The sequence below is a fragment of the Mus caroli genome, unplaced genomic scaffold, assembly GCF_978045245.1.
Source record: "Mus caroli unplaced genomic scaffold, Mus_caroli_1 scaffold_4, whole genome shotgun sequence".
NCBI lineage: Eukaryota > Metazoa > Chordata > Mammalia > Rodentia > Muridae > Mus > Mus caroli.
The window spans coordinates 97,333,302-97,345,420 of record NW_028227259.1 but is presented as its reverse complement, the minus strand read 5'-3'; the positions used below and the strand labels follow the sequence as shown (position 1 = coordinate 97,345,420).

The 12,119-nt window shown below is 40.9% G+C and overlaps 1 protein-coding gene across 1 annotated transcript; it reads right to left on the bottom strand.

Moving 5' to 3' along the window:
• Positions 1-1,918: 1,918 nt before the first annotated feature.
• LOC147005209 (preferentially expressed antigen in melanoma-like protein 7) lies at positions 1,919-3,584 on the bottom strand. The gene is made up of 2 exons (XM_085836371.1): positions 3,394-3,584; positions 1,919-2,486 (listed from the first exon to the last, which is right to left on the bottom strand). The coding sequence occupies exons 1-2, from the start codon at positions 3,582-3,584 to the stop codon at positions 1,919-1,921; spliced, it is 759 nt and encodes a 252-aa protein (XP_085692497.1).
• Between the last annotated feature and the right edge of the window lie 8,535 nt (positions 3,585-12,119).

The window sequence follows — 12,119 nt, the reverse complement described above, 5'->3', positions numbered from 1 at the left end:
GTCTCTAAGACAGGCATGTGGCCCAAGATGACACCAAATATTTTTCTTTCCTCATATAAAGAGATTTGATGCATTGGTTTTAAATGTTTACTGGAATGAGAAGATGAGGCAGGAGATTTGTAAATGTGAGCAAACATGATCTGAAGAATCAATGGCCCCAGAAAAAATATTTCTGAGGGACTGCAAACACTCTTAGGTAGACAAAATTATCAGTCAGTATAGGCTACAAAGTAAGACCCTCTGGAAGTAAATCAGCTTACAGAAATGAACAACTGACTGAGTTGGTCAAAGTCAACCTGAGATGTACCTCAGTTGTTCGATGCTTGCTTGGCATGGATGATATCTTGGGGCTCCATCTCACATATTGTGAAAATAATTTGAAATTTTCAAACTTGATGGCTCAGCTCAGTGACTAATTAGCACCATAGCTCAAGTCTAGTTACTGGTCTTTCTCTTTCCATCATGGGTAAACTAAGAATATGACAAATTGCTATAGGTAAAGTACTTGGAGGTATAGAATAACAATGAATCAAAAGTTTATTTCACATACTGAAAATATTTGGAATTACCTTGAAATTCTCATTCTCATTTTTTTTTGTTTTCATTTGTTTGGTGTGTGTGTGTGTGAATGTGTGTGTGTGTGTGTGTGTGTGTGTGTGTGTGTGTGTGTGTGTGTGTGTGTATGGGCTTGTGAATATATTTGTGTATTGTAGATACTTTAGAGAGAAACTCACTATATAGAACTGTTGAGCAATACTAAGGGTCCCACACTGTATTGAAAAGAACTGACAGTCAAATTCTTTCATACTTCTAAGGTGTAGGCCTCAAACCAGAGACCAGAACAAACTGGGCTACTGGTCACCAATTAAGCTCAATGAAAACACCTGAAACTTCACACATTCTCTTCACACTGTGGTGGAGGGGAATACTGTTGGAGGCACACAAAACTCAGGCAACTGCTACTGACCAATGTCATTTTATCAATTACTTCATTTTTCTAAAACCTTTGTGAAACAGTGTGATTTTCTCTAAGATGTTCTCAATTTTGTGTATTCGCAGAGTTATTGTACATATTGTGCTTGTAAATGCTAGAATCCACAGATGTCTGAAGAAATGGGATTGATACCAGAAGCCTGAGTTACAGCTGGAGGCACCTAGTGATATTAGTTCTGAAATCAAATTTTGTCCTCTTCTAAAGCAACATGTACTATTAAAACATGACTCATTGCCCTGTTGGGGCTCCTGAGCATTTGTTTATTTTTCTGAAGAACATAAAAGTAATTTTCTGTGAGCAAACTTCCAGCAGGTTCACAGTTTCCAAGCAACAAGGCCTGTGAAGTTGACAGGCAGGCAGGGAGACAGGGTGAGGAGAAGGAAGAAAAAAGGAATGTGAGAGACACAGAGATTGTGTTTATGACTTCTTTTTTACCACCGGCCAACCTAGATATCCACATGTGAACCACCTTAGCTGATAACTTTATCCACCTACCCACGATTTTGAATCATGACATGCTGACATTTATGTGTTCATTTTGACTCTTTTCAGAGGACATTTGCTACAGAATGCTTAAAGTTAGATACTTTATTCTACTCAAACATCAGGAATAACATCTAAAAAAGAACTCATGTTCTATTTATACACTTAATATTACAGTGAAGAACAAAAAGTTTACAAGTCCATAACAAAGGAGCTATTTAATCTGTCCTGGCAGAGTCCACTCAAAACATCCAAGTTGCCTTTGACAGTCCACAAGTCTGCTCCCCATGTCAAGCTCAGCCTCCAAGATCCCAATTATTGTACATACTTTCCTTTCCAAGTAGCTGTACACTGCCTGAAGTCACAGTCTCTGAACACCACAGATGAGAGATGTGTCCCAAACCTGTCATTTATTCACATGCAGAAGATCTGGATCCATGTTCACCGCCAGCAAAAACAAAGTCTGGTCCCCTGGCCATAGACCCAGCGCTCGCCACATTTGTGGCATAAACGTGTAGCAAAAGAGAGGCTCTTGGGCTGCCTTATTGCCCTCAGTGTATCCATGAGATCCTGACAAAGTTGGGCAAATCTTTCTACAGAGACATGGCCCAACTCATTATAGCACTCCAGAGGGGCAGGGTATTGTTCCACATTCATCTTGCTCCAGCTGGCTGTGTGCTGTAAAAGGTCCTTCAGGACGGGCATGGAGAAGTCATTGTTGTAGAAGTTGATCTTGGTAAGCGGGGAACATTGTATGAGGGAAGGTAGGAGTGCATTGAGCTGGGAGTCATTCATCTTACATCCCCACAAATTCAGAGTCTCAAAAGTTTTTACCACTTTCTTTAAGAGACCTCTCAGAGGCTTTACATCCAAAACCTGTAAGACCACACCTTTCATCTCCAGATGTTTTAGCTGAAAGAGACTCTGACAACAAGAGAAGGAATCCAAGTCTGACTGTGAAATTTGGTAGTGAGTGATGGAGAAGGACTCCAAGGGTGTCATCAAGCACCTAGGAATAAGTGAGACCAGATGGTTAGTTCTGGCAAGTGGTGATGGCAAGCATGGGATGAAGTTTACACAGTTGTAGAAGGGATCAGGTGACCCAAGGTCACCCACACTTAATCTGCTGGCTTCAGTCCCACACAGAAAACCAGTTTAGCCCATAAGACACATAGAGGAAGTTCTGTGCCAAGGGAGTCCTGACAGGATCTAGGGACATTACATATGGGCTCATTCAAAGATGCATTTCATCCAAGTTTCTGAACAGTCACTCTTGCTATCCCTTACAGTTTTACATAATCCCTAATGTCCCATGTACTCCACAGTACTGGGACTCAAAACCCTTCTCTCATGGGAAAGTAGGGGAAGATAGAAGGCTGTTCCCACAAATCTTAGCACAGAGCTCACCTCCTCACTTTGATGGTCTCCCCCAGCTCCTAATTACATCCCCAACTCTCTGGTTCCTTCTGATATTTTTTGTTTGGTTGGTTGGTTTGTTTTCTTTGTTAGTGTTTTCTAGATAGGATTTCTCTGTATAGCCCTGGCTATCCTGGAACTCACACTGTAGACCACATTGGCCTCGAACTCAGAAATCCACCTGCCTCTGACTCCCAAGTGCTAGGATTAAAGTCATCCACCGCCACTGCCCAGCTCTTCTGATGATTTTTTTGGCTGTGATTCCAAGAAGAATTACAGTCCCTTCTCACCATATCTGAGCTACTCCTTACCTTCCTTAAGTCTTCTGCTTCAGGAGTAATTATTTGAGACTTTGAATCACTACACATAATGTCCATATTCTAAAGGGTCCCTAAAATTTGTTCCAGGTGGCTGACTGTCAGGCATGGTACACTAATAATCCCTAAAATGGACAAGAAAAAATGCTCTGCTAGGTAAGCCAGCTCTCCCTCCTGGCTTACCTGAAGACCTGATTCATGTGGTCTGTGAGAAAGTGGACACCACACATGGAGAGATGCTGGAGACAATTAAGTTTGGAGAAGATAGAAAGGAACTCCTTGACACACTTGTCTTCTCTCTCTCCTGTCCTATTGGAAATCTTGAAGACATTCTTATAGAGGGGTGCCAGGAGAAGTTTGCGAAGATTTCTCATCTGCCCAAAGCACGAGCAAAACGTGCCAGATTGAACACATTCCACTAAGTGTTCAGTTCCAATTCCTCGATGTGCTCTGGATGAAAGACATTCAAAATCTCTAAGACAAAGTTCACGGGCATAGCCCAGATCTTCATGTTTATACAGCACAAATGTAGGGTGTCCTTTCTCTGCTGGGCCCACTTCAAGATGTATGCTTGTGTTTCATCATGGCGGGGCCTGAGGCACAGGTCAGCTACCACCTTCAGCTGCCTCCTCCGTGCATATCTGTGAAGGACTTTCACTACTGTAGGCTTCTCATCCAAGGGCTCTGATGAACAGCTACCGTCGTCTGCACTAGCCCATGTGTCCCAGAAGGTATAATGCACATTCCTCATGTTCAGAACCTGAAGTTTTCCCCTGCCGTGGGTGAAACATGTCAAATGTCAGCAGACATGACAACCCTCAGTCAGCTTTTACTACCTGACTCTAAATTCAAGGCTCTCCCACCTTGCTAAGGTGTAATTTTTTTTAAAACAGAGTGCAATGTGCACACAAGCATGCTGCAGAAGCTTTCCCTCAGCTTGATGTGAAGACCTGAATACTTTCCTTCCACTAAGTTACTCTTTATTTCTCCTTAGTCCCATTAATAGTGGTTTTGGGAAACCGGGGATAGGCTCATTCTAGAGGTTACTTATAGTAAGCTGCAATCCACTGACAACTGTCCTTAGTCCAAGAAGATAATAGCTTCAAGGTTCCTGCACCACTGTCTGATGATCACATCAGAATCCATTCTCCATGACCCCACAATCTCTACTGTGTACCCAAATGCTCCTTTATACACGACTTAATTATTACTCACCAGGGGTGAGAGAGAGTCTCTTGTCAGTTGCATGTCTATCCATCTTGTGCAGCCTGCAAGGTCTCCAGGTGAGGCAACTTCATCAAAGCCCCCACAGGGAGACAGGGAAAAGTCCTGGCTGCACCATTGCCTTAATTAGCTACTTAAGTCTGCCAGCAAAGGCCTCCTTGAACAGTGCTGGAAAGATCAGAGAAGGCACCTCCTCCAGAGAGGACAAGGCCAAAGCCTCATCTCTCAGCAGAGTCTGCCTTGCCAGCTTCTGGAGTGTGGACAGAGTCTGAACACTCATCCTCTTAGGTCTCCAGTCAGAAGGCTCCTTGGGAAGGATTCAGAAAAAAAATATGTACTTTCAAGACAAAGTTTGTAAAACTTCCTCACCATTACATCAACCACTAAGCTTCAGAGTTACTACTCTGACAGTGACAGAGAAATCAATTTACCTCTTCAACCTAAACTGGTGGTGGAAAGACAGAGTCCCACAACCAGGGACTTTCTATCAACCAAATGTGCACATAATTTTCAAATCAAAATACTTCTTGTATGACCCTTTCTGAAAAACAATCTTAAAAAAAAAGAAAGAAAAACAAATTCAGAAATCAAAGAAAACCAAACCCCGACCAACCAACCAACTAAACATAAATCCTTGTGATGTGGATCATCATTAATTCCCAGTAAGCAGAATGACTTCAGTACATTTCTACAATTTTTAGGGTTTCTTCTGTCTGGGAAGCAGATCATGTACATAGAGCAAAGCTATGTGGAAAAGATGAAACGCAAAGCCTAAGGCAATACATATGCATAACTCACAAGTATCACTCGAACAATTGGGCATTGAAGGAAATCAAAGATACATGGTCTACAGGTCTAGAGTGTGAGGCAGGGTCTCTCTCTCTCTCTCTCTCTCTCTCTCTCTCTCTCTCTCTCTCTCTCTCTCTCTCTCACACACACACACACACACACACACACACACACACACACAAAGTCAGTGAAGGAGAAACCTGAGGGAACAGGTTAGTCAGAATGATTTGTTTTCCAGCTTCCCAGGAATCACATGGCCAGTTCTAAGAGAGTTTGAACAAGATACAGTATTCTTGTCTCAAAAAAATTATATGAAGCACACTAATGAACTAGGTAAGCTATCATGGAAATATATCGGTGACAAAGGTAAAAATTCATTTGGAATGAAACCCAAGGTCTTCAACCTGTTCCTCTAAAGGAGTCTAAACTTCTCTACATCAAACTGCATTCATTACCCAAGGAAAAACCAGTACATACCAGTTGAGCACTGCAGAGAAGTCTCTAAGTCCCCCTGCACCAGGCTGTTATCCAGGCTGCAGGTTTCTGAGTATGTTCTCTGGTTCCACTGATGCCTTTATATACCTCTGTGCTCACCCCTCCCTATTGTAGCCACACCCTCCAATCAAAAACTGGAATTGGATTTCCTGGTTTAATCTCCACCCTTCAAATCCCACATCAAAGATCTAATCGTTTCATTGGTTGAATCAGAAGGACTTGTGTTCATGTACTCTCCAAACTTCCTCATCCCCACCCTCCCCCAAAAGTTTCATGGATAAATACAAATATTCCACTTGTTAATTAACCATAAAACATCAAGTTTGTTGAATTGTTCCTTCATTTACTTAAGGTTTACTTAGTTTTCAATTTGTTCCAGGGATCTTGTCATGCTCAGAAGCTAAGTGTGTTTTAGAAGTCTAATTCTAGAAATTCAACTGCCTCAGAATCCTTCTTATTGGTAGGATTACTGTTAGGAATAAACAATCTGGTTGGATTTTATTCATGGGACCAGAGTCATTTCCAGTTTTCATCTGCTAAGGGTTTAATCTGTTATTGATCAGAGACATAGCATAATACAAAGGTATTCTTTTTGCTGGATTAGGGACAGAATACAGTGTCAGAGTTAGGAATATGTACTGGAGCACAAGGGCTGGAGTGGATGCTCTGTCAGTAAACTGTAGCAGCAGCCACGCAAAAGGTAGGGCAGGAGCAAGGCTTGATTCCATTACTATAGTAGCCAAGGTGTTGTGTGTGTACTCAGTTGGTAAGGAGCTACCCAGCATTCAGGGATTCCTCTCTAAAACTCTATGTGCAACAGACAAAATGGGGCATGCTGGTAAGCTCAAAATTGGAAGTGGGAGGTAGGAGGCTCATTTTAATGTCATTTTCAACCAAATTGTAAGCTGAAGTATAGTCTGATCCCTACAAGACCTGCTTTCTAAATAGATAAAAGCAAACATGTAAAGGAAGGTGTGAGGGAGATGGTGGCCTTGGCTGCTCAGGAAATGTTGCGGCCCGCCCGCGGTCCACAACATTCACTGAGAATGGCAGTTCCCTGCAAAGAGAGGAATCTAGACGGGGCGGAAGAAACAATGGAGTCAAGACAACATTCTGATCAAGACTCAATTTAATATTTCCAGACACTCAGTTTATAAAGGAAGGGGGAGGGAACCCAATTTCCCGCCAAGTAACTCAGGGTCCAGTAGCAGGACGAACACGTGTGTGCCTCCAGACAGCAAAGGCAGGTTCCAGCAGTGGGCGTGGCAGGACGAATGAGCCGGTAGCTCCACCCTTGAGCAGGCAGGTTCCAGGCTGGGGGAAGGGAGGCCACATTTCCCCCCATTAGATAACAAAACAAAAATAAAAAAAGGGGGTGGCCTGTGGCAGAAAAATTATCTATGTTCAATAGTTTTGTCTGAGTTCCTAGGGCTAAAGAAAAAAAAAAACTATTTCCGTGGGATTCCCTAACTATTCTAATGGTAAACTGTATCTGGCTGAGACTGTCTTAAAAGCACTGACTGAATAGCAGCACTGGGCTGTAGGCTCTGACTTTATAATGCTAATTAGTGCTGAATAGGTAGCTACCTGTTTGCCTTTTAAGTAGGGTGTTGGAACCCTGGCTGAGTTTAACTAAACAATTTTAGAATAACACTGAACTGATAATTATCCACAATTTTGGGTGAAAGGCAGGGGGACAGGGAGAAGGGGTTAAGACCAGCTCTTTAGTACAAGGCCAATTGGCTTTTTTATTTTTTTGGGAGGGAGGCAGTGAAGGGCTTGCCCTTACGACAGCAAGGTCTCCAATCTCTCTCCCCCCTATTAATTAAGTTTAAATAGGCAATGCTTAACAGAGGTGATCAAATGATTTTATCATCCGTAGATGAGTGGGCCTTTAACCTTGACTTGGGTGGACATTGGCCTGATTCCTCCCGTGAGCATTGTAACAACTCACATCTGTGGCTCTTGGTATCTTTTGGGGAGGGGAGGCAGAGCCTTAAGTATTTTTGGTTTTTAGCTAGAGTCAGATACCAACCTCTTTTAAATCAGGTGTGTCGCACAGGGAACTCAGAAACAGTCAAACTGGACCTTCCCTCCGCAGTAATCTCCTGCGCCAAGCGGTACCCATACCGTATTCATATGATTATGAATCAGTTGCGCAATTCTGAGTTATTGCAAGGTCTCTATATGAGACTTGTCAACCTCAGATTTAGCAAGGCCTAGACAAGAATTATGTCAGTATTAACACCATTAATTTTGGTTAAAATAGGAGCTGAAAGTCTTTCCTCTTCATCTCTGTTATTCCCAGTAGCCTGAGGAACTAAGGACACCTTGCAGTAACAGCAAGGGTGAAAAGCCAGAGGCCAGCTAAGGGACTAAGCCTATATCTATCAAAATAAGAACTAATCTTTGTAAATATATATGAAATTTCTACTTCCCTAGCTCTCTTGGTAAATCTAAATCTTATCTTAGACTGAAAAGCCACATGCTGGGATGTCCCTGGAAGGGAGATTAGCAGAACCACCTGTTTGCTCGTAGGGGCGGGGCGGAGAACCGGAGAATGTAGATTGACCTGCTTGAGAGAAGGAAGAATTCTAAACAATGAGAGTGTAGCAATGTAAATTTTCTGTTTGGAGAAGTCAAGGTACTTTATTTAGATGCAAATTGTAAAGCTAAAGCTAGTCTCCAGCCTCCTGTAGGGGGAGCCAGCTCAGAGAGTAGCAGGAAAACAGCTTTTTTTTTTTTTTTTTTTTTTTTTTTTTTTTTTTTTTTTTTTTGGAGCTTCAGTTTCCAGCTGAATTTTAAGCAAAAGAGGAATTTTAGTCCTCAAGGTGATACTTATAAGATTTGGAATGTGCGTTCATCTGACTAATTAATCTCTCAAAAAAACACAAACCGATCCCTTTTCTCAGATTAGAACTGGATCTGGACCCTTTCATTTATTAGTCAGGGCGTCCTTCCATTTTACCAATGCATAAGAATTAGAAGTAACTGGGTGCCAGTGGCGTTCCACTGCAGACTGATCTTTAATGTCAGTTTGCAAAAAGTTTAGGACAAATAAGGTAAAGGCAAGGTGAGCCTTTGGTGACCTTGGGGAAATGCTCTGAATTAACTTTGCTAGGTAAATTAGAATATAGGAATCTCTAATAATTGAACTGAATATTAGACCAGTCTAAGATTGAGTTAGAATGGCTGGTCACACTGAAGAAGAGTGAAAAATCATTATGACTCTATTAAATGACTAATTTTACTAAGTTTGAATATACAGTCTCTGATGTACTATTGCCATAAAGTTAAAAGGCTAGAAGCTAGTCTAAACTGGAAAAATGACAAGCAAGGATGGATCTAAAACATGAATTTAATCTTTTAGTCCTTTTAATCAGGACACTGAGTTAACTTACCTGTCAGCTCAGCACACGAATTACCAATATGTTTCTGTAGAGTTCTGTGGAGAGAACCTGTTTTTCCCTTTCCTAATAAGGTAGCTGTTTTAGGATCAATTTATAAGCCAATAAGTAGATCCTTTTAAGATACTAAAAAGCATTTATTAAATTTGACATTTTAATCTCAAATTTCGAAAATAAAGGTATGTTTTAAATAGTGTGCATGGAAATGCACTAAATAGTATATATGGGGATACAATTTCTCTCTTTTGTCTTTTAAGAGGTTAAAGTTTAAAATTTTACAATATCTAACCTTTTGAATTAATAACGTTTTGGACAAAACATTTTAAATATTTGGCTGTAAAGGGGCAGTGACTAATTGCACTTTCAATTATTTTTCTTAAGGAACGGTTGTAACTAGAAAGCTTGAAAAGTTATTAAGAGTCACACGTGCATAATTTATTTATTTATTAACTAGAAATATGTATAAGCAATTGTAAATTTGAGAATTAATAGTATCTGAGGGACGAACAATTTTAAGTAATTATGAGCTCAGAGATATAGCATTGACTATTAATATATAAATTAAGGTTTGATTGTTCAGCATTTTAAAACACCATCTACAGCACACAACCAGATTATTTGTGCTGGAATAGGGGCAACTGTGTCTTAAGACTCCGCCCCACAGCAGCTAGTTGGGCCCACGTGGGCTAACGATCGGCTGGGAGGATGAGAAAAATGACTTTACAATAATGTTTTTTCTGGCCAAAGAATTGTCTTGGGCACAACTAATTTTTAATTACCAATTAACAACAATTATAAAAGCTTTCTTTATTTTTTGTAAAACCTTTGTAGTAAACTAAAACACTAAGTAACAAAAGGATACTGTCTCTGAATCTTTTGGGTGAGAGCAAGGATTTAAGGTAAACTTCCCTTGAGAAGCATTAGTTAATAAAATACTTTCCACTTAGGAAACAATATATACTGAAAGATTAAAACTTTTGGCTTCTTGTAAAGAAGCAGAAACAATAAACATTTTTCTTACATAATGTAAAGCTATATTAGCCATACATAGAGGCAAAATTTTCTAGTGATTACCAGTTTACTAGAAGCAAAAATCTTTGAATTTAAGCATTATTTTAAACATCTGAATAGATCTGTAACACTGTTAAAAAGAAATTTTCTTGAACACAGGGAAAAACTTTTTTAGGCATTGTTTGCAAAACAAAAGAAAGGGCCACAAGCCGCTCTGGGACTGCCCAGAGCCCTGTATTGACTCAAAGGTAAAATACTTTTTAATCTGAGCATTAATCTTAAATTTGCAATCAAACTGCAAGCTGCAGTCAATGGAACAATGGCAGTTTTAACCATAATTTTTAAGTTTTTGTGCAAGGTTAGGATAATACCTACAACCTTGGGAAAGCAAAACCTATGTTTAAAACAATTTATCACTGTTAAAATCAATATTAGAAGCATTACTATCATATTACGAAGTTTGGATATCAATTAATACCTATGAATACCTATTAAAGCAAGCTTTAACGCTTTAATAAAGAGGCATTGCTTTATATCTTATCTTAAATTTTACTATTTAGGATAGGAACCACATTAATCATTATCTAAACTAGAAATATCTTAAGAGACTCAGCCTCTGAAGCTTAATCTCAAACTTTAACTCGCTTCAGGGCCTCACCAACTTTTTCCCAGGTTCCACAATCTATCGTTTCTTCTTCTTTGAACCATGGACAACAGCTATCTATCTTATCTAAAAAATTTCTGACTTTGAACCCTTCTTTCTTCCACCTAAGCAGTTTTCTAAAAAACTGCGGCACACCGCCTGTCTCCGTATCTAGTTCCGATTAACGAACTGCTGACCCCAAGCAGGACCAGTGTTGGGTCAGCACTGGTTCAAACTTGATTCATATCTTACCTCATCCTCAGCAACACTTTACAAAACTGAAATTTTTTTTTTTTTTTTAGGCTAGCACTAGCATGTGTACCTGTCCGTTGCTCCGATGCTCCTCCTATACGAAGATTCTTTCCTTTCTTGTGGAGCTCCACACAGCAGTCGTTTCTCTTAACATCCCTCTGCCATTCTTCAGGTCCCAGTTCTGGCGCCAACTGTTGCGGCCCGCCCGTGGTCCACAACACGAACGGTTCACTGAGAATGGCAGTTCCCTGCAAAGAGAGGAATCTAGACGGGGCGGAAGAAACAATGGAGTCAAGACAACATTCTGATCAAGACTCAATTTAATATTTCCAGACACTCAGTTTATAAAGGAAGGGGGAGGGAACCCAATTTCCCGCCAAGTAACTCAGGGTCCAGTAGCAGGACGAACACGTGTGTGCCTCCAGACAGCAAAGGCAGGTTCCAGCAGTGGGCGTGGCAGGACGAATGAGCCGGTAGCTCCACCCTTGAGCAGGCAGGTTCCAGGCTGGGGGAAGGGAGGCCACAAGGAAACTTAGAGTATGTCAAGTAGGATCAGCCCGACAATGTTTCTCAGGGCTATGAGATGTGATGTGGGTCTTGGGCTGGAGACTTGCCTTAGAAAGAAGAAACACCTGTCAACCATCTATTCCTATCATCTACATGGTGGCTTGAAATGATCTGTGAGTCCAGTTCCAACAAATGTGAAACTGCCTTCTGACCTCGAGGGCAGCAGGAATGTGAGGACTGTCCATTCATAGTTGTAGGCAAAACATCCCTACACATAGAACAAATGTTATTAAAACAATAAATTTATACTGGGAATGGCAGCATACACATTTATTCCCTCCCCTCAGGAGTCAAAGTTTGACTGATTCAGGGAGTTCAGAGCTACCCTAATCTAAATAACTAATTCCCAACGAGTGAAACCTATGGAGTGAGGATCATTCATAAAATTGAACCAGAGCTGAACAGATTGGCACAGGACATTAATCCTAGCACTACAGTCAGAGGCAGGAGCATCTTTGATTTCAAGACCAGACTGCTCCTCAGAGTGGCTTATGGGACATGTAGGGCTCTTAAACAAACAG